The 21,917-nt window shown below is 43.9% G+C and overlaps 1 protein-coding gene across 1 annotated transcript in view; it reads left to right on the forward strand.

Moving 5' to 3' along the window:
• The window catches only part of LOC111566277 (ELAV-like protein 4), an 88,149-nt gene that overhangs the window by 13,999 nt on the left and 52,233 nt on the right, over positions 1–21,917 (forward strand). The window contains exon 3 of the mRNA XM_055017664.1: positions 15,800–15,886. Coding sequence (XP_054873639.1) covers positions 15,800–15,886 — 87 coding nt within the window. The remainder of the gene's footprint in view (positions 1–15,799; positions 15,887–21,917) is intronic.

Here is a 21,917-nt window from a genome sequence, read left to right on the forward strand (position 1 = left end):
CTCTCACATTCACACCTACGGGCAATTTAGAATGATCAATTAACCTCAGCATATTTTTGGACTGTGGGAGGAAGCCGGAGTACCCGGAAAGAACCCACGCATGCACAGGGAGAACATGCAAACTCCATGCAGAAAGATCCCGGGAAAGCCGGGACGCGAACCAGGGACCTTCTTGCTGCAAGGCGAAAGTGCTAACCACTACACCACTGTGCAGCCCGTCTTAATCAGTAAATCGGATATTTTATCTTGCAGTGTGAGTAAGTGATGGTAATAGGTTCCTCAAAACACTTCTTTTTATGACCTACTATCAGTAAAATGATTCGAAATGCTCTTCAAAGATTGGCACGACCTCTATCTTCTCACAAAAGGCCTGAAATGAAAGCTGACTATATGTGGTGGTCAGGAGGGGATTTACAGTGGAGGTAGGAGGTGGGATTCTACATCTTGCACAATGCACAAAAAAAAAAAAAAAAACAGAAAAAACTGGCAGCTGCTTCAGAAATAGTGATTTGGAGATGTGTAGGAAGCCTTGTGGTTGAGGTAAAATGGAGAAGTGCTGCAGCAGACTACACACGGCTTCACCAGGGAGCATGCACTCACACACTGCAGCACGAATGCAGATAACCTTCTCCTGCTTATGGTGACAAAAGGAGGAGGGGGACGCGCGCCTCAAAAGCCCGTGCACGAGTGTCGGCGCACGCTCGTGCACGGTTATTAACAGTCGGCTGACAGACAATTATGCGCACGCACAAACATAAAATCAACCTTAACTGCTTTCCTGGCATTCACCTCCCCGCGTGACGCTTCCCTTCTGCACCCCACGTCGCGGACCACACGAGCCTGCCTCCTCCACCCTCATCCGCGAGCGCACCGCCCCGTCCGCGCCTCCCCAGCCAATGGGAGAGCGCGCATGAGGTGACTGGACATTCCGTAAAGGGCTTTTTGAGGGGGGGCAGGTAGAAGCTGAATCTGATCCATTCAGTGGATTCTTTCTCTTATTATAGTAGTGTTTTTTTCACTCTAGCGCGGGACGAGGCTGCACATTTTCCACGCCCACGGTTTAGCTTCTGTTTAGTTTTTGGCTCTCGTAGACGCGCTCGGTTCATTCATCCTTTCCAACACACCGCTGCTGCTGCTATCCGGTTCTTATAGTTTGCCCGTCGAGCCCACCGTTACCCTCCGCAACACCGACAGCCTGACAGGAGGATGGTCATGGTGAGTAGAGATGTTCGGACGCACCGTTTTGTCGCTTTCTTGCGCGTTTAAACCGGCTGAGCTTTCTGTCACTGTAACCGTCACCGCAGCATGCAGACAGGTTGCACCGGGTTCATTTTTGCCCGACACACGCTTTTTGTCACCTTTTCTTTTTAAAAATTTGCAAAAAATCCTTTTAAAACTGTCCACTGTTTTGTATTTTTAGGCTGCACCTGTGTGGACAGGTGTGTGCCATTTTACGCACGAGTTTCTGTGCGTATTTCCTGGCAGTGCATTTAAAGCCAAATTTAAATTGAGTCAAGTCATTCTGCTGGACTGTGTTTCATTTTTGAAGCGATTTGCACGTTTTGAGATAAAAACAAATGAAAAACTAAACGTACAATTCCTTTGTGTGACCAAAACTTGCCAGCTTTTTGTGCGTACAACTACGAGTTCGTGTGTAAGGGAGACACAGAGAGTAAATGGAGAAAGAGATAGTCTGTATACACAGTCGCAAACGTACAGGGGACTTCAGCATGCACCCAGTAATAGCTCATTTCTATACACAGTGCAGCGCAGGCATCCTATTACCATAGCGCTTGAGGCAGCAATCAGCCTTTTAGCGTTCTGCTCCGCGCAGCTCTGCCCGGCTCACTCCAGCACAGACCTCAGCAGCGATTGATTGCTTTGCTGGGATTCAGAGAGCCTTTTCTCTGCCAAAGCAGGCTGAGGTTGGCGTGTGCCGACGAGGGCTTGGAGCCAGCCAGAGAGCGAAGGTGTTAACACTGAGGGAGGGGAGGTGAGGCCCGGGACTGACGGGCAAGCCAAGAAGCCAATCACAGACTCGGGGGGTGGGTGAGTGGGCGGGATCTGACCTTCCAGCTGAGCAGGCGACTGGGCGGGTGGTTGTGGGAGGGAGAGGTGGAGAGGGGGAGGTGGGGTAAGGACGGGAGGGCGGTAGGAGGGGAGAGAGAGCCTTGCTGCAGCCCCGGTACTCTCATCCAGGCGCACTGCTCGCATTTCAGCATCTGTGGAAGAAGGCGATGTTCGCTCCGCGCACTTCCAGCACGCCGCTCGTCTCCGCTCGCCGCTAAAGACTCAGTCAGAAGCAAAGGCAGAGTGAGGAGGAGGAGAGGGAAAAAAACACTGTCAGTGGAGAGTTAGGGATTTTCTTTTCTAAAGGCGTTGCTGTAGCTGTTGTGTGAAGGAGGGAGAGAACGTGAGACAACGGCCAGCATCTCCCAAATGGAGTGGAATGGGTTTAAGATGGTAAGAAAAGGCTCCGGGCAGCCTGGAAATGTGTGAAACTGCTGGTTGATTGTGAGCAGGTCGTACATATGCTGTCACCCAGAGTCAGTATTTATAGCCTGCACTCCTCCTGCACGGCCAATGCAGTCATACTCTTCAACTATTTGTTGTGCAGAATGTTAAGTTCTCCTCTTCCAGGGGAGAAGGATACGGCAAGGGGGGTTAGGATGTGGGCAGAACGCAGAAATGGAAGGACGGAGACAGAAATCATGCTCATGGGAGATGTGTGGAGGCAGGAGTGGAAGGTAAGGAGGGAGGGAAGGGTTAAACTGGGGAGCAGCACCCATTTTATGTTGAAGCCATGTCTGTAGGTGTCCCCCCACCACCACTACTCTCATATTTACCTTTCTGTAGGACTGCAGCAGAGGTGAATTGTGGACGCTGGCTGTATTGTGGGGACTTTGGAGGATTTGATATTCATGTATGCAAAATGTTGCGTGGAAGTTGTGCGAGTAGACGTGTAATCTGGCTTGCTGCTTGTGTACACAGTGCGAGGGTGTGTTGTCCGTGTGTGTGTGTGTGTAGGTGTGTTGAAGTTACGCGCATGCCTAGATTTCAGTGAATTCTAACGCTGTGCATCCTCAAGTTTCATGGCCGTGTATGTGCATATATGTGGTAACTTATAAGCTCTAGAAGTCTTCTGCTTTGCTCAGCTTCACGACTTTCACTTTAACGCTGCATCCGTTTATCCATTCATTCATCACACCCAAGTGACAGAGTGAGAGGTTCACTGCAGACGGTATATAAAGATGGATGAACCCTCCGTGACGTCAACAGTAGATTTCCTGTTGAGCAGTTTTGAAGCCCTGACTCCACCTCGTCTCGTATAGTCAGACCATTCTCTAACGCTGACGTATCAACAGAGAATGGTCTGGCTACACTTCATGTTCTTGTGCTATAGGGAGAAAAATAAAGCTCTGGTGTGTTTGTATTTCTTTAAGCTAATCACACTGGTCTTGGGCGTGGCTAATAATGGGATAAGGAGGTAGTATTCAGTCAAAATAGTGACAGGGGACTGGTTTTGGTGGAATATTTGCACGCAGGAAAGTTTGAACTGACACGAGCATGGCTAATTCCTTGTGCACAATCAAAATTCTCTGCAAATCTTGATGTTTTCAGCATGTAGATTGCGGTAGGTGTTTGAAAATATTAACACAAAGCTAACAGAAGGGGAGGAGACATCCTTATCAACTGCTCAGCCAATGGCAGGCTTATATCTGCAGTCTACATCAGGTAAATCAGACTTGACTGCACCTAACAGCCTGTTTATCTAAAAACGAGCACAGAGGTGGAGTGGCCACGCCTTGAATTTTGCATAATTTTTAGCTTTAAAACAATATATACAGTCAACGTGTTTAAAAAAAATACCTTTGTGTATTGTGTTGAATGGGGAAATCAGCTATAGAGACCAAAAATACGTTTATTTCTGCTTCAAGGTTTTGTTTTCTACCATGGGAGTCTTTGGGGATTGACTCGAGGACTGCAGTTTTTTTCCACTTTGGCTTCATTTCCCAGCCGCTGCAGGTTGCCGCTTGACTAACAAAACTAGCAGCCATTTCATCCTCCTGTCGTATTTTTTCACCTGTCACCAGCTGTAAGACGGACTAGTGTTTCATTTGCCAATACATCAGCATTCCGACTACAGAGTCAATACTATTATTTTGCATTCTTGGTGCGTCCATCTGTTTTTCAAAATGGTTTTCTCGGCATCCACAAAGTGGACTGACTCACACTTGTATTTGCATGAAGAGCAGCAGAAGAATTATTCATTTGTCAGCAAGTAAATGTTTGATTGTTTGCGTGGCTGGCTACTTTCCGTGGGATGTAATCAAAATGCTAATTGAAACCAGGGCGACCACCCCCTGTTCTGGTGACGTGGCTCGGCGGCAGCTGCCTCCCCAGATGCTTAGAGCCGGCAGCCGAGGGCGGCAAAGGTGTAAAGGTGTGTGAAGCAGGAAAACATGAGGACATAAGAGGACAGGCGTGACCCAGAGAAAGAGTGCTGTATGTTTATAGACTGAAAGAAAGGAGAATGAAAAGGAGCAGCGAGGGAGTGAAAGAGTGGAAGGTTCATCAGTATTGGAGGTATTAGATGAGTGAGCACCATGAAGCCTCCTGATGGAAGCCAGTGGGGGACCTGATCTAGAGACAGGCCATCGCTTTACGCACACACACGGCTACACACAAACATGCAGTGGCTCCATTACCCTCAGGCAGAACACCATGAGCTCCAAGGTTACACATCAATGCTAATAGGGTGGGGTGTGTGAGGAATTTATTAGCTACAGTGAACCGACCATGTGCTCAGGGCTTTAAACATAGCTGCAGATCAGAGAAACGCAAGATAGGAGTGGATGCTCGGGTGTGGAGTTCATGGGTTTGAGGAGCAGTGAAGGTGATTCGGACACACCGAGGAAGAAATAAGAGGATGAGCCACAAATACAAACATTGTTTTATCCGTGAACTTGTAGTTTGTGTGAGAGGGCCGACTGACGTGTGTCCAGATGTAGAGTGACACGTTTAACTAGAGTCTGATTAAACGCCATGCAAATACAGAGAGCGAAAGAGAGAGGTGGAGTGGAACAGTTTCCCCTTAACCTTCTTTGCACAAACAGCAGCTCGCTCTGATTTACTGGAGATGGGTGTGTGGCAGGAAATGTCACAGATAAACGCACCTTTACCTGCTGCTATTGGAAGGCCAGGCTATTCTTAGTGGTATGATAGATATTTTACATGAATTTATTTTACATAATCCAAAAAATAACAAGAATAAGAATATCAAGAGCCACAAAAATTAACTATAATTAGAATTTTTTTTCCCGTGTTCATTATTCTGGTAACACTTTCTTGCGGTGAAATAAAGTGTTAAACAACAATAACCCTTCACCATTTGATGAGCTAGCTAACAAACTGATGCTATTTATCACTAAATAACTAAATCATAGCAACCTCTTTCACTTCCTTTAAGCTGTTGTTTTGGGACCAGTATGCTGTTTTGCTTTGAGGGGGATTTTTCAAGATGATATATGGCTAATTTGACAGGTTAAGGTGGAATTTATGTGGATGTGCATTGCTCCTCAGTGTACAGTGAATATCTTACTGACTTTCATAAAGGACACTTTGGACAAGGACAAGTGGTTTCAGTATCTAAGTAGAGAGCCTTCAGCAATCTTAAGCTTTGTGTTGAGAGTGTGCAGTCACAGTCGTGCTGCTATTAATGTGGTTCATTCAGGGATTTTATACATTTTACAAGCAGAAGTTACACTGCAGCTTCTCACATTCACTGTAATTAACTGAAATGGTCACATGCAGTGGCTCTTATTGTGCATGAGTTGTGCCTCAGTGCACGTGGCTTTAGGTAAATGTCCTACAGAAGCATAAATGAGCTGAGACAGCAGTCAGCCAGCTATAAATACATGTGTGAGGAGGTTTAAAGTGAGATTTTTTTTAAAAATGAAGATAGTAGAGATAATCGAGCCACAGATTAAAGTTTAAGACTATTTAGTTGCAGTTCATTAGTTAGCATTTGGTGGTGTTTAAACTCGCACCAGTACTTGCAAAGAGAAACCATTAGAATTACAATATCCCCAAGAGAATGGTGTTCCTCCCTAGATGTGCAATTTATAAGAAAAAGCCTGAATCACAATGATTTTAAACTAGCTTGACTGCCTTACTTTCATGCAAAATGCGTATTAAAGCCATGATGCTTAAATGACACATTGCATTTATAATTTAAAATGTGCAGCTGAGCTGTGATTAAAAATAAAGCTGCTGTTACAAAGTAAAGATTTGATTTGTGTGTGACATGACACCACTAGAATATTTGCTTCTGCACTCGAGGTAAGAGGTTTTGCCACTGCTTTGGCACGTTTCATGCAAGTATATTATGCAGTCTATCAGTATTTTGGTGGTTTGGCGTCTGTATAAATATTGCAAAATATTTTGTTGTCTTTAAATGTCTTTTCCACTTTCCTTTAAACAAAAGCTGGATGGAAGCAGTTAATGAGCCAAAAGCCTGTTTGAATAAGAAGCTGCTGTAACAATCTCTGTCCCAATTAGCACGCTTTGGTTTTTAAATATTCCTTTTGTGTGAAGCCTAAACACACATGAAGTCTCACAAAACGGTCACGTTGAAAATTTAATAGGCTTCCACAGTGATTTCCTTCATTTATTTAAAATGTTTTTTTCTCCTTCTTCTGCTCGTCTCTTCTTTGAAAAAAGCTAGAAATCTGAGAGGCATGGCAAGGCATTCTGCTGTGAGGGGAGCAGCATTCACAAATACTAGACCTAATTCCTTTGGCAGCAGCTCAAACTGCTACAGACAGACACATAATCAGCTGGGGAGTGTTAGCGCCTCAGCCCACTAGCAAACACAGGACCGAGCCCTTGTTGTGCATCGCTGCTTTTCAGAATAAATATCCCGATGGAAAATACAGTGGGAGGAAAGAGGTATTCATGTGTGTATGGCTCTTTGTTCAGTCAAAAAATACAGAAGGAGAGAGGAACAGTGGCTTTCCTAGTTACTTTACCGCTCATTCTTCTCGATCCGCTCGCCTCCCTCATCTTCTCCGTCTCTCAGCCCTCCTTTTTCCTCCCTCTCTTCCCCTCTCATCCTCCACTGTACCCTGTGTGTTTTGGTATTCATACAGATGTTTGGATTTGACTGGCAGTTTCTCGTGAGACTGTGCACAAGCGGCTGACTCGTCTCATCTGCATTTTGCATCCCAGGAAAAAAAAGAGAGAGAAAGAAAGAAGAGAGAACAGAAAGCAGCGGAAAGCATCAGCAGGCAGCGCTGGCTGGTGTGTACGAGTGTTAGCGTGTGTGTACGAGTGTTAGCGTGTGTGTACGAGTGTTAGCGTGTGTGTACGAGTGTTAGCGTGTGTGTGTGTGCACGTTGCCTGTTGTTTGGCTTCGGCAGCTTAACTGGCCCCAGCACTGTTGCCGTGTGATGTTTAAAGGACGTTTCAAGGTCACGCTTTCGACAGGCCTCACCACCTCTGACATATTAAACATTTATGTTTTTCTGTAGCCGGATGAATTATAGATTGAACATGCAACTGAACATGCTACAAAATGGCACCATTGTGCTTGGTAATAGACACATTAGGGCCGACAAATGCGGCATCAGTTTGGCTGCCTTATCTCATCAATAGCAACGCTAACACGGAGGGAGAAAACACTGATCTTCTTGGTTTACTAGCGAGGAAAGAAACCCCACAGTGGCAGTAGAGTCTGTCTGCCAGTTCTGAATACAGGGACCGCTGTCTGTAAAGATCATGGAGCTGACACACTTCATTTAAAAAGAAAAGCTTCTCGTGCACGAAGAAAATGCAAGAAGCGAAGGCTGATTATACCTGAGCAGTTTTAGTTTGCCTTTTTAATTTCGTCCACATGAGACCAGAGCTGCAGTAGCTGCCCAGCTGGCATTTATCAGGCCAGTTTCACAAGATGCTAATTCTGATAATAGAGGTGTGTGTCCCAAAAAGGAATATTGATCATCATAGTCGATGTGTATTATTTCCTTCCAGATGGAGAGGAACGCGAGTCAGTGATACAACCTCGGTGCTTATCAGATTGATAAACATCAGCGGCGGCAGCAGCAATGATCAGCACCCGTCAAGTCAGAAAGGGTAGAACAGCAGAGGGGTAGATCTGCGCCATCTCGTCTGCAGGCTGTCAAACCAAAATGCCGTCACAGGATTTTTTTCCGCTGCCGCCTTCTATACGTCGCCTCCTCGCCACAGCATATGAACAAAGATAGTCCTCCTGTGGACATTTTCAATTACCCCGCACTATACAGCAGTAGGGGGGATTAATCTGCTCGTTTGAATGCACGCCACACTTAATGGTTTCGCTGGTGTGCCGCGGGCCTCATCCGTTAGCACCGCTGGTATACATGTAGGCTTTTGTGTCTCGCTCTCTCTCCTCCCTTTTTCCTGCTGCAGCAGAAGCCATTTCTGATTGCACCACTCTCACGTCAAGTTATGCTGAGATTAGATTTTCACACGAGATGGGCAACTCCAGATTGATCGTGTAATGACTAGTGCAGGGCGTCTTTACAGTAGCAGAATCTCAGCGTATTTTTAAAAAAATATCAGGTTTGCACGGTGATTAATGCGACTGAATATTCAAATGCCGCCACTTTTGTATCTACAGCGAACATCAAACAGGGCCGTTGTATGAAAACAGGCTTGAAATAATTTTATATTTTGCCATGTCACTCAAGATTTGCAAGCGATTTAGCCAGAAGATGGGTGTAGAGTTTCAGCTTGTCACTGTATCAGCGACATGGTAACCTCCCCTGCATCTACACGTAGTTTCGAGTTATTCGTTGCCTCCATCAAACTGTTTACTCATTAAGACAGATGACGGACGGCTGTCCTTTTCCCTTGCAGCTATTTGATTATATGAGCTCCGGCTCAGAGCCAGATCAATAACAAGATTAGCTAAGCACACGCATACGCACACCAAACATACACTCACTCAAAGCTGTGGAATGAATTCTCCAGTGCAGCGGTCAGTCGGTGTCTATGTGATTTAGCTTCTTGTGCTGTTGCTGTAAGGCAGACACACACCAACATACACTCACACACACAAGAAGGCTGTGTGAGATGCAGCTGATGGGGGAAACAGTGATTAGATTAGGAAGAGCTCTGCCTCTGCGTAGCAGCCAGGCAAGTGTTCCTGTCTCTGCCTTGTTCTCCGTGTAAGTGCTGCTCTGTAGGTTTTGTTCTTATCGTATACCTCCAGGCTGTTTATAGCTTTTTAAATACCTGTTCAACAAAGCCAATATTACCTCATCCAACTTCAAACCAGTTTTAATTAGAACTGCTGCTGTGAATTATGCTGAAAATTGAGTTCAGTCTGAGGAGTTTTGTGAAGGTTTCTTTCGCCAGTGAGTCAAAAAAAAAAAAAAGTTATTTATTGTCGGTTGCAACAACACAACACTACTGAGTTGCTTGTTTCTGACCCGACACATGCAGGTGGGCGCAGTAACAGGCATGCAGTCAGGTAGTGGATCTCCGTGCACTCGTGCATCTGTTTGTTTATGCATGCACTAGTGTGTCTGAGTGTATTTTGCTAAAGATAGGAGGCAGCCTCAGTGAAATGGCTGGCTCTCTGCACAGGTGTGTGGCCGCGTTCAGCTGCCAGCTACTTGTGGAGGTGGTGTCCTCGCTCATGACACATGGTGCTGACTCAGTTGGATCAGGCTGCCTGCTCTCGCTGCCTCGCTGTCTGTTTTTGCGTCCTCTATCCTCTGTCTCCAGCCCTGCTCAAAGCAACTTCATCTCTGCACAGAAACACAAGCCGGTAGCCCGAAATGCAACCAGGAAGTAGTGCAGGTCTGCTGTAGACTCAGTTGCACTCATTTATTTTCATTTACAGGGTGAGTAGGAGTGAGTTAGCATAGTCAAGGCAATTTTTTGTGCTCTGAGAATGAAAGACAAAGATGAAAACCTTTCGTTCACGTTAAATGACAGGTGATGTGAACCTCTCCTGTCTTATTTTTAAACCTATTCTCTCACTGTGTCTTTTGTCCTCGCCATCCACAGAAACAAGATTATTACTTACTGAAAATAAGCCCCATATGTTGGACAGATACGATCTCCACTAAAACCCTTAGCCACATTTACATTTAATTAAGGATGGAATCCCGTGTAGGGGATGAGACAATGATTTAGCCTCTTTAATCCACCAAAATGTCCTCGCTGAGGGCCTTGACAATGATCTCTCCCATCCGTCACACCCAGGGATTACAGCAGGACAGACAGCGATGCACAGCGGAGACATTTTGCTGATTTGAGCTGGAAGCTGAGGTGCTGGCAGCAGTGGAACAAAGGCTGGCAAGCTGTTGATGGGGATTTGATACTGTTCAAGGGAGAGACTGCTGCTGGGAGGACGACACCGCATCGACTAGCGGCCGAGGGTTGGATCGAGAAATAGGGTTCGGGGGCATCGAGCGAGGGACCGCTGCTGGCATGGGAGGGAAACTACGGGAGCTGTGATGAGGACCTGAGAGGCCGAGCCGGGGCCGAGGGATGGGGACTTGGGCTGCCGGACAAGGCCAGACCTTCCATTCCAAGGCCCAGTCCCCCAGTGCTCCAGGCCTCAGCCAAACAGCTAGGCAGGTGTCCAGCTGATCTCACACCCCCACAAGGGAGGAACTGCAGAGCACCAGTCACTGGAGCTGCACAAATTGAAGTGTCATCTCCAGAGTCAAGATGCTCACCAATTTTCTGCATGCGTTGGTGCAGAGTTGGGATTCAGCCAGTGGACAAAAGGCTCCAGTTCCGCCTACAGTTTGGTTGAGCTAAAGGAGACAGAGGGAATGTGACTCTGTGCTGGATGTATAGAGCAGCACAGGTCCTCAGAGTCATTGTGCTTGAAGGATGTTCTGTCTTCTGACTGCCCACTAATAGTTTTTGAGAAAAGTTTTTAAATTAAAAATTAAAAAAGTGAAATGCAAAATATGGATATAAAGTATGATATAAAGTTTTTGTCGCGCCAGACACGTTAACTTTCAGAAATGAGCGAAATTGAACAATACACAAGAGTTCAAAAAAATTTACTAAAAAGACTCAACCCAAATTATAAATCTTCAGATTATTTGGATCCTGCTCGGCATCCCCCTCGGCACCCTATCCTGTCATCTCCTGATCTCTGACCCCACACTAGTATGTGCTGATTACCCAGGGGCCAAAGGAGGGAGTGTGTGGGAAAACTGCATCGATTCCACCGAGAGACTGAAACATCACGAAAGAGAAAGAAGAGAGGGGATAAAAAAAAAAAGTCAAGCCAAAGTTAAATGAAAAATTGCTTACGTACACGTCTCGCACAGTCTGGAACATTTATTATTCTGAGTCACACAGAGAGAGGGGAAAAAAGGTGGAGGAGGATAGAAGAAGAGAAGAATCCATTTGGTAAAGTAGATGCAGATCGATGAGACTGGAGGCAGGCAGGGCAGAGTGCAACACAAGAGGGGTGTGTGAGGATCTGTGATGTGTCTGTGTGTGTACCTGCGTGTATGAGACGTCCCAGATTACTTTCCCCTGATTGATCCGGCCCAGCATCCATCTGACCTGCAGGACTTTTCAGAGCTCGGAAGAGGTTGGCAGAGGTGGAGAGAGGCTGAGAGGCTGAGAGGCAGAGAGAGAGAGAAAGAGAGACGGCCGGGAAGAAAGGGAGAGGAGAGAGAAAAATAAAAATCAATAGCGCAGAGAGCATTACACGGAACTTGACTGGCCGAGAAGCCGAGATAGTAAAGTCGTATTAATCTCTTTGTGTCTCAGTCGGTTTGATAGGAGCTCCAATTCGGTTTGGGAGAGAGTCCATGAGAAGGGGAAACGTGATTATCAATATCTCTGCAGCTGACGATAAATTTAGTTTTCTGTGAGCTAATTTTACATCGGCGGTGTTTGTAAAAGATGCAAAAGGCAGAAGGAAATCACAAATGATATCCGAAGCAAGTCGGTGAGGCGACGTCTAACAAGTCAGATGGTTGCATGCTGGTTCCATTTTGTAGTTGCCAGGCAGTGTGTCTATCAGCGGAGAGATCCTGCAGCATACTGTCTACTCTGCAGTCTCTACAGCCTCCATCTATCCTGGCCAAGTCAGGGTAAATTGATTGTCTAAGCTCTGTAAGGAAACGGGGAGGGAAGCATGCGCCAGGCCAGCAATATAAAGTGGTAGCTGTATGTGGTGAAAGTAGGAGAGCAGACGAGAAAGGGAGGCAGAAATTCTGAAAATTTCTGCAAAATTGACATTAAGATGTGGAGAAAGTGAGATCATCTTTGTGCAAGAAAAAGAAGAGATTGAGATTAAATAATTACATATGCAGTAGAAGTCTGAAAATTTGTGTAGAATTGACATAAAGATGTAGAGAAAGGAGCACTGAGATAATCTCTGTGCACAGGAAAGAAGAAATACAAATTAAATGGATACATATGCAGCAAAAAGTGCAAAAATTGGTGTAGAATTGACAAAGATGTGGAAAAAGTGAGATAATCTTTGTGCACAAAAAAGAAGAAAGATTGAGATTAAATGAATACGTATGCAGCAAAAAGTCTGAAAGTGTGCAAAACTGACGTAAAGCTTTAGAGAAAGGAAACCTGAGATAATTGTGCACAAAAAAGAAGAAAATTTGGGATTAAATGAACACATATGCAGCCAAACATCTGAAAATTTGTGTAGTATTGACATAAAGCTGTGGAGAAAATGAAACAGATAATCTTTGTATACAAAATAGAAGAAAGATTGAGATTAATTGAATATATATGTAGCAAAAAGCCCTACACTTTCTGCAAAATTGACATACAGATATGGAGAAAATGAAAGTGAGGTCATCTTTATGCACAAAAGAAAGATAGAGATTAAATGAACACATATGCAGCAAAAAATATGAAGATTTCTGCAAAATTGACAGCAGGGTTTAGAGAAGGGGAACCTGAGGTAATCTTTGTGCACAAAGATTGAGATTAAATGAAAGACATGAAGCTAAAAGTAATAAAATGTGTGTACAACTGACATAAACCTGTGGAGAAAGTGAAAATGGGATAATCCTAGTGCATGAAAAAGAATATAAATTGAGATGAAATGAATACATGTGCAGCAAAATATTTGAAAATTTGTGTAGAATTGAAAAACGGGTAGAGAAAGGGAAACTGAGATAATATTTGTGCACAAGCAAATAATAAAAAAATTGAGATTAAATGAATACATATGTAGCAAAGCACAAAAAAAATCTGCAGAATTGACATAAAGATATGGAGAAAGTGAAAGTGAGATTATCTCTGTGCACAAAATAGAAGATTGAGATTAAATGAATGCATATGCAGTAAAAGTCTGAAAATTTGTAAAATTAACAAAAAGGGGTGAAGAAAGGCAAACTGAGATAATCTTTGTGCACAAAATAGAAGAAAGATTGAGATGAAATCAAAGCAAATGCAGTTAATTCCTGAAGAAAGCCACGTGTCTGCCTTTTGTGTTCTCCAGTGTTGCAGGAAAGTAAATGTATGCTCCCCTTCCCTTGCTGTAGGCAGTTAAAGCTCGTCCTGTTCAACTGCAGTACCCAGATACCACTGGCTGGGAGCCCAAGGAGACAGGAAGCACTTTTGTGGCATCAAATATTAATGGCGTTATAGAGTGTATTGATTATATAATAACTTTTCCCAGCATCTGAGTACCGACTGAAATGTATTCCCTGAATAATTGAAAATGTATCCATGAGCGGTTTTTCATCTCAATGGTTGGAGAATGTAATTGCATTGCACCCTTATTCCACTGTTATTTGAGATTTTATCAGAAGACGCACGTGTGTGTTCATGTGATAAACGCAAAGACAGAGAGCATATGAAGAAAGATGAAACTGTGTGTGTGTGAGCAACTGTGTTTGTTTTATCGAATGGTTGAGCATTGAATATTGAGCACTGAGTAGTGTTTCCAAAATGGGATGCAGAGACTTAAACGCACTTCTAAGAAATGTAATATTCCCCTTTTCCCACATTATGCTCCCTCGCACTATACGTTTGATGCCGATATTGAGACTCATATGCATCTGCTTGCTGCTTCTCACATTTTAATCACCACATTTCTACATGCCACGACGACACTTGCACTGTCTGCTTGCTGCGGCACGCCATCAACCTCCACACGACGGAGCTTGTCAAAGTGACGGCTTTGCAGAATGGGTGAAAGATGATTTTTGATGTTTCACCTCTGCCTAACGTTTTCTTTTTTCAGGGTAGCTTTACAGCATGCAGGCTGTACAGTGTGTTGATGAGATGAATGTTGCTCCACTACACTTTAAATCCCGACTAGTGGCCCTTGTGGTGTAACTGTCCCCGGCACTGTCCACTCTTGACTCTTTCAAATGGGTCTAAATACATCTTGCACTCTAAAAAAAATAATATTTGGGCTCAAGAAAGCAAATTAATGCAACAGTTTGCATCAATGTTAAGAAATTGTGTCCAACCAACAAACTAAATTGAGTCTAGGGAAGTAGCTTTTCCTCTAAAATCAAAGGTACCAGTCTAAATTGGTCCAGGTATGTAAAGATAAAGGAGGGGATTTGAATTAGAAAAATCCAATTATCAAGCTAGCTCAACTTGAATTTAGCTTTAAATTTGAGTTGAAACTACTCACAAAATTAACTTGATGCAACATTATTATGTCAACCCAGCCCATCAAAAATAGTATGTGCAACTCTTAAGTTGATCAAAATCAGCAAATTTGCTTTTTATTTTGCTAAAGTTGGTGGGAATACGAGCCTTGGATTACTTTTTAAGAGTGTACTGGCTTTGACCTCAGCTTAAAGGAAGTTTAGGCTTCAACCTGATTCTTGTAACCTACTTTTGTCCCATTCAGATTCACAGTAACCCGTTCGTCCTCAGCGTACTAAAACAAAGGTGGCTCAGCTGATTTTTCTATACGATAATCCCAAAAATATCCCGATATTTTCCCAACCTGTCAGGAAGGAGGAACTGTACTGCTTGTCCTCTTTTCTACCCTGACCTCTCTGCCCCTCTGCATCTTCTTTTTCCCTTTCAAGCTGACAGTTCACTCTCATTTAGACCTCCATTATGCATTCCTGCCTAAGTTTACTAGACACATTGACAACAGAACATGTAGAGACTCTCCCTCCTCCCCCGCCTCCGTCTCTCCCGTTCTTTGAAGTATTGAAGTGTCTTCCCCATTACTCAGCCTTGCCTTTTCTTCCTCCTCCCATCTGATCCCTCAGTCCGGCTCTTCATCTCTCTGAAGGAGTAAATGAAGGCAGAGGTCATACCTCCTCTCTTCCTCCTCTCCTGCTAAATTGGCTGTTGTAGCATCCGCAGATAGCTGCAGGCATTTAAGCCCCCTGCTCTGGAGAGCCGGCGAACAGACTTCCTGCTCATTTGTGGCATTTCTGTCTCTTCAACCACAGGCTTGTTTACCCACAGAGAGCAAGAGGGAAACCCTCATTATAAACTCTGCCAAGGTCATCGCAGTCTCCACACCAATCTGCCAGCTCCAACACACACACACACACACACAAATACACGCTTTCATTGTGTTGACTGTGAAAGTGTTTAGATGATTAAAACAGCTGATGAAATAATGAAAAAAAACATCTTAAACAAAAAAAAGCTAAAAATCCTGAGCCACCGTTTTAGTTTGACTGCAAAAGGTGTTACTGTGTTTTTGCCAGTGAGCTGCCCTCCTCCCCCTCCACTGCAACCCCCCACCCCCCTAACCTTCACAGTGAGTGTATGATGTTGACGGTGGGCCGTGGGTCCCTCCCTGTGCTCCGCTCCATAGGGGTCGACAGAGACACAGTGGCGTCAGGCAGAGCTCCCACAGCTCCAGGGCTGGGCAGAGAAGGGATTGCTGACACAGCCAAAGATGGTAAGGAGACTACTGCTGCCAAATGGATGGAACAGCCATTTTACACACCCATGAAGTGATCTGATCTGATCTGATGTGTTGCACTGTGTTTACATGAATGCGCCGCACTGGTTCTGGTGATGCTGCTGACTGAGACAGTTGGAAGTGGAGCAGAGATTGATGGATGCCGTCATGCAGAGATGGGCGCACAGCATTTCTTAGCTTTCTGTAGATTTGAGGAAGCCTTTAAATACATCTGTCACAAGTCTACTGTGCTTTTCATTAACACATGCAAACCTGCACCTGTGGGAAATTCTTACTGAAATTGCTCCCGCTTTTAATTTCTCTCTTCGTCTCTCTATCGAGCACTCAGGCACCCGTTAAAACTTTCAAAGTAATAGCTCCCTCCCATGCACTTTGCTTTATAGCTGCAGAACTGTAGCCTCTTTGTGTGAAACAAACAGATTTATCATTCTTAAGATGCCAGTTTTAAGAATGGCCACCAGGCACTGTTGGGTTTTTTTGGTTGTCTTTTTCCAGCTCATAACCATTTAGATCAAAATTTCTTATCTAACACCCTCTCACTTTTGTTTCATATGTTTCCAACAACTGTTTACTTTTAGCCAACAGCCCCGCGTTGGCTTCTGCCTCCTACACAAAGCGGCGTTCTAACTTGTGAGCAGAAAAGAAGCTGCATCTGGAGGCTGAGAGCGGCTGAGTGCTGTACGCAGTCAGCAGGACATGCAGCGAGTTCTGTCCTCGGCACTGGGCTCCACAGCGGGACAGCAGGGACGGCCAGAGTGTTCACAACCGACATGAAGTGGACTGCTGAGCTGCACAAATGCTGGTGGGCAGGGACGAGGAGAGGAATATAATTGGCCACTGGGACTCGGCAGGTCCCTGTTAATTAGAGGCAGCCATTTTGGTGGAAAAACTCCTCAGAAAACGTCCCATGGAGTTGAAAGTCTCTCTGACAGAATGGAGCCCAGCAGGGAATGTAAACAGATTTAATAAGGCCCCTCTCCAATCAACTCTGTTATGGCTAGATACTATTCTCCTCCTTCCTCCTCGCTCTCGCTCAGTCTGTCTCGGTATCTCTGTTGTGGTGAAGTGGAGAGTGAGCAGGGAAAGGATACTGTCAAAAGAACAATTTGCATGCCGCGCTCATCTTGAGAGCTTTTAGACATCTCCCTGTCTGTTTGTTTTCTGCTGTGAGCTCGAGCCATTGTTCTCTCGCTGTGTGTGATTGTGTGCGTGAGCTCTTCCACTCGCTGCAGATGCCACGGACTGTGAATGCATGGAAGTGTGTGTTTAAAACGAGAAGATGGAAGCAGATTCAAAGACCGACGTTTTTTTCTTTTCTTTTGGTGCTGCTCAAAAACACTTAAATGGAGGGGAAAAAATACTAAATAATAAGAATTACTGCCTCATTTTTGAGCATCGGGGACAAGATGGATGTTTTAACAAATAGCAGTGCAGGTGGAGTTATTTGAGCAGAGCTGGATAAAGACCACAGGCTTCCCCATTGTAGTTGTTCTGAAGTTCTCATTAAAATGCACTGTTGGCTTTTCTAGGTCACCTTGTTTATGGCAAACCAGAAAACAGTTCTGAGCCTACTTTACTTAGCAGTTCAGGAATGGCAATTTAAACTCACACATATGCACATTATTTTGGCATGCTAGTGTTTGGTAACTGAGGAGTTATTTGTTTGTCTGTCTCATTTATCACCACGTGTAAGAAGATAAAAGCAAGGTGATTAAAGCCGCATCGTAAACGTTGCAAACTGTTTTTTTGAAAACTATTTCTGGACAAACCTGAGAAATTTTTAAATTCTGCTTTGAGCTATATTATTAGAACACAGGTCCGGCCTCTTTTTTTTTTTTTTTTTTTTTTTTTTGATAATCCAGAAATAGAGTGAAATACGACTCGTGTCATTTCTGCTTTGCTAAAACCAGCCCTGCTTCCAAGCCTGTCTGCATGTACTTTAGAATAGTTAAAAATAGACTGAAAGCAGAATGGTTGAGCAGAGAGGGAAGGAGAGATCTGAGTGATGACTTTAAAAATTTGATTGAATCAGATTAAAGAATATTTGCATCTTAATTTGGGTACCAGCATGTTCGGTCATCACGTTTCTCCTGCTCCAGTGTGCTGGAAACAGAAGGGCATGAATTTGCAGTCATTTTTCTTGACTTTCACTTTAACTGGTGAAGGTAAAAACACTGCAGTCCATGCATGTGATACAGGAACCACAGGATTTAGTATCAGTCTGGTTCTGCTTTATTTTCCCAACATTTAGTGATGCAGATTAGATGTTCCTGCACTTTTTATTTGCAAACCACGCACACAGCAACAGCCATTCATTTGATTGAGCAAATGCTTTTTATGCAAACGTATCAATAATTTCACTTTACATGTTGCTTTTCTTGGGAAATAATGTTCGCCCAGAATAAGCATTTGTGCTAAATAAATATCAGAGTGCTCCGGTAGAAAAGCAAAGTGCAACCTGCCTCCTCTCCCTCCTTCTCACCTTTTTTTTTCTCTTCCCTGTTTTCTCACACTTACACCGAGCTCACAGTTCCTCTTTGAACACTTTGATCCTGAGATGCTCTGCAAAAACCAGATATGAAAATGTAAACTTCCCTCTGTCACAGCAGCAGCGTCAGCAGTCAGATAGCTCGCTGAAGGGCTGCCCTGTCGCTGCCCCCTCCCACAAACCTCAGCAGCTATCAGAGGCCTCACATCGCCGTCATGAATATTTAGCTGTTTATCCTCCCTGTGTCTCGTGTTTGATGTGTTTTTTAGTGTTTAGAGATGCCGAACGCCGTGTGTAGTGTACAGTGTGTTCACTATATGTTAAGTCTGTGACTCCATACAAGGGTTTGGTTTAAATTTAAATATTCATGATGCATGACTGACATAATGACATGAGAGTGTTTTGTTTTGCACCAAATTACTTATTTGTTGACAGCATGCCTTCCCACACTGATCAAAATTATTCCTAAGGTGTAATTTCAGCAGTCTTAACACACCAGAGAAGCTTTTATTCTTGAATTACATAAAGAATCAAGATACTTAATCACATTTATTTATATGTATATCAACCATATCACATGATTTAATGGCAGTTACACTACCATTGAAAAGTTTGGGGTCACATAGAAATGTCCTTATTTTTGGAAGAAAAGCAGTCATTTCCATGTAGATAGCATTAAATGAATGATAAATTCAGTCTAGACATTGTTAATGTGGTAAATGACTATTGTAGCTGGAAACAGCTGATTTTTAATGGAATATCTCCATAGGGGTACAGAGGAACATTTCCAGCAACCATCACTCCTGTGTTCTAATGCTACATTGTGTTAGCTAATGGTGTTGAAAGGCTCATTGATGATTAGAAAACCCTTGTGCAGTTATGTTAGCACATGGATAAAAGTGGCAGTTTTCATGGAAAACATGAAATTATCTGGGTGACCCCAAACTTTTGAACGGTAGTGTACATGGTTTTATTTCATGATGTTGCATTTCAAAAACTGTTATATGTAGTCATGTGAAAAATAAGTGGAAATTGTTGTCTTTTTAATTTTATTTTTGGACAAGCAAACATCTGATACTTTTTGAAGTGTTGCCTATTAATAAAGGTGATCTACTCAAATAAATTGCACATAAAATTGATGTTTTTCACAGTTTTATTATTATTATTATTATTATTATTATTATTATTAATAATAATAATAATAATAATAATAATAATAATATACATTTTATTTGGCAGCGGCTTTCATAACACCCAAGGTCACTTTACAGAGGATAAAAACACAATAAAATAAATAAAACAAAACAGCAGACAAAAGTAACACAACAGTTAAAAGAAACACTGAAATTACAACGAGTATGCGGATTTAAACAGATGAGTTTTGAGTCTTGACTTAAACTGGGTTAAAGAAACAATGTTACGGATGTCTGGTGGGAGAGAATTCCAGAGTTGGGGAGCAGAGCGGCTGAAAGCTCTGCTCCTCATGGTGCTGAGGCGGGCAGAAGGTAAAGAGAGGTGAAGGGAGGAGGAAGACCTGAGGGAACGAGACGGAGTGGCAATGTGGAGGAGATCAGACAGATAGGGGGGAGCGAGGTTGTGGATGGATTTAAATGTATACAACAGGATTTTGAATATGATGCGGAATTGGACCGGGAGCCAGTGAAGCTGCTGGAGGACGGGGGTGATGTGGTGAAAGGAGGGAGTACGGGTGATGATGCGGGCTGCAGAATTTTGAACCAGTTGGAGTTTATGGAGGGATTTGTGGGGGACACCATAGAGGAGGGAGTTACAATAATCAATACGGGAGGTGACGAGGCTATGAACTAGAATGGCCGTGGTATGAGGGGTGAGGGAGGGGCGGAGACGATTAATGTTATGTAAATGGAAATAAGCAGACCGAATGATGTTATTAATGTGGGAGTGAAAAGAAAGTGAGCTGTCGAGGATGACACCCAGACTCTTTACCTGAGGGGAGGGGGACACTGTGGAGCTGTCAATGGTGAGAAAGAAACTGTCAGCTTTGGATAGGGTGGATTTAGTACCTACAAGGAGAAGTTCCATCTTATCACTGTTTAATTTGAGGAAGTTTGCAGTGAGCCAAACTTTGATGTCAGAAAGGCAGTGGGTGAGGGAGGAGGGAGGGAGGGTGGAGTTAGGTTTACTGGATAGATAGAGCTGGGTGTCATCCGCGAAGCAGTGAAAGTGGATACCATATTTACGGAAGATATTGCCGAGGGGGAGGAGGTATATGATAAAGAGGAGAGGCCCCAGGACGGAGCCCTGGGGCACACCAGAAGTGACGGGGGAGGACTGTGAAGTGAAGGACTTGAGCTGAATGAACTGAGTGCGGCCAGTGAGGTAGGAGTGAAACCAGTGAAGGGGGGTGTGAGTGATGCCGATGGAGGAAAGTCTACTGAGGAGGATGGGATGAGAAACAGTGTCGAAGGCCGCACTCAGATCAAGGAGGATGAGTATGGAGAGTAAACCGGAGTCAGCTGCCATAAGGAGGTCATCTTTGGTCTTAATCAGGGCTGTTTCAGTGCTGTGGCGGGGACGGAAACCGGACTGGAATTGTTCATAGAGGGAGTTTCGTGTGAGATGAGTGTGGAGCTGAGAGGCAACAATTTTTTCTCGGATTTTGAAGATGAAGGGAAGGTGGGAAATGAGACGGAGGTTTCTTAAAATTATTGGGATCTGAACCAGGCTTCTTAAGGATGGGGCTGACCGCTGCAGATTTGAAGGGAGTGGGAACAAAACCAGAAGACAGAGGAATGGATGATGGCTGAAATGAGAGGGAGCAGAGAGGGGAGACAGGATTTGACCAAGGCTGTGGGGAGGGGGTCCAGTTGGCATGTGGAAGGCTTGGACTTTATGATAAACTCAGAAATTATTGAGGGACCCAGGAGTTCAAAAGTGGAAAATAGATGACAGGGGGGAGAAAGTTCAGAGGAGGGGAGGGGTGAGGTTTTGGAGCCAAGATGTTGGTGGATTTTTATAACCTTTTCATTGAAGAACTGAAGGAGAGAATTACAGGTGTCGTGGGAATAGAGATGGGGGGGTAGGGAGTCAGGGGGTTGGGTGAGGCTATTGAAAACAGAAAAGATTTGAAAATTTGAAAAACAATAGGTCAGGGACATGGAAAAGGCTAATGCACAGCTACATTTACTCCACCTTCATATTCAGAAAATTAGAGTCAGATGGTTAGAGATTTGAGTAAATGATTGATTAGAACCTCAGACAGACATGGAACCTGTCTTATCTAAACCTCTGATATTAGATTTTGCTGTTATTTTGTTATTGTCTAAAGTTTAGAGAGTTCCCCAAGGCCTTCAGAAAAAATGTTGTGGATACCTCAGAGCCTGGCTAGCAAATTTAAAGGAAGTTATTAGAATTAAATAATTTCACCCTAAAGAAAGTCATCTACAAATGGCACAGATTTCAAACCATTCCTACTATGTCCTTGAGCCCATTAGCATAGCTTTGTTTAATGGAAAAGAAAGTCTCCAAGAACCTCAAAAT

The sequence above is a fragment of the Amphiprion ocellaris genome, chromosome 2, assembly GCF_022539595.1.
Source record: "Amphiprion ocellaris isolate individual 3 ecotype Okinawa chromosome 2, ASM2253959v1, whole genome shotgun sequence".
NCBI lineage: Eukaryota > Metazoa > Chordata > Actinopteri > Pomacentridae > Amphiprion > Amphiprion ocellaris.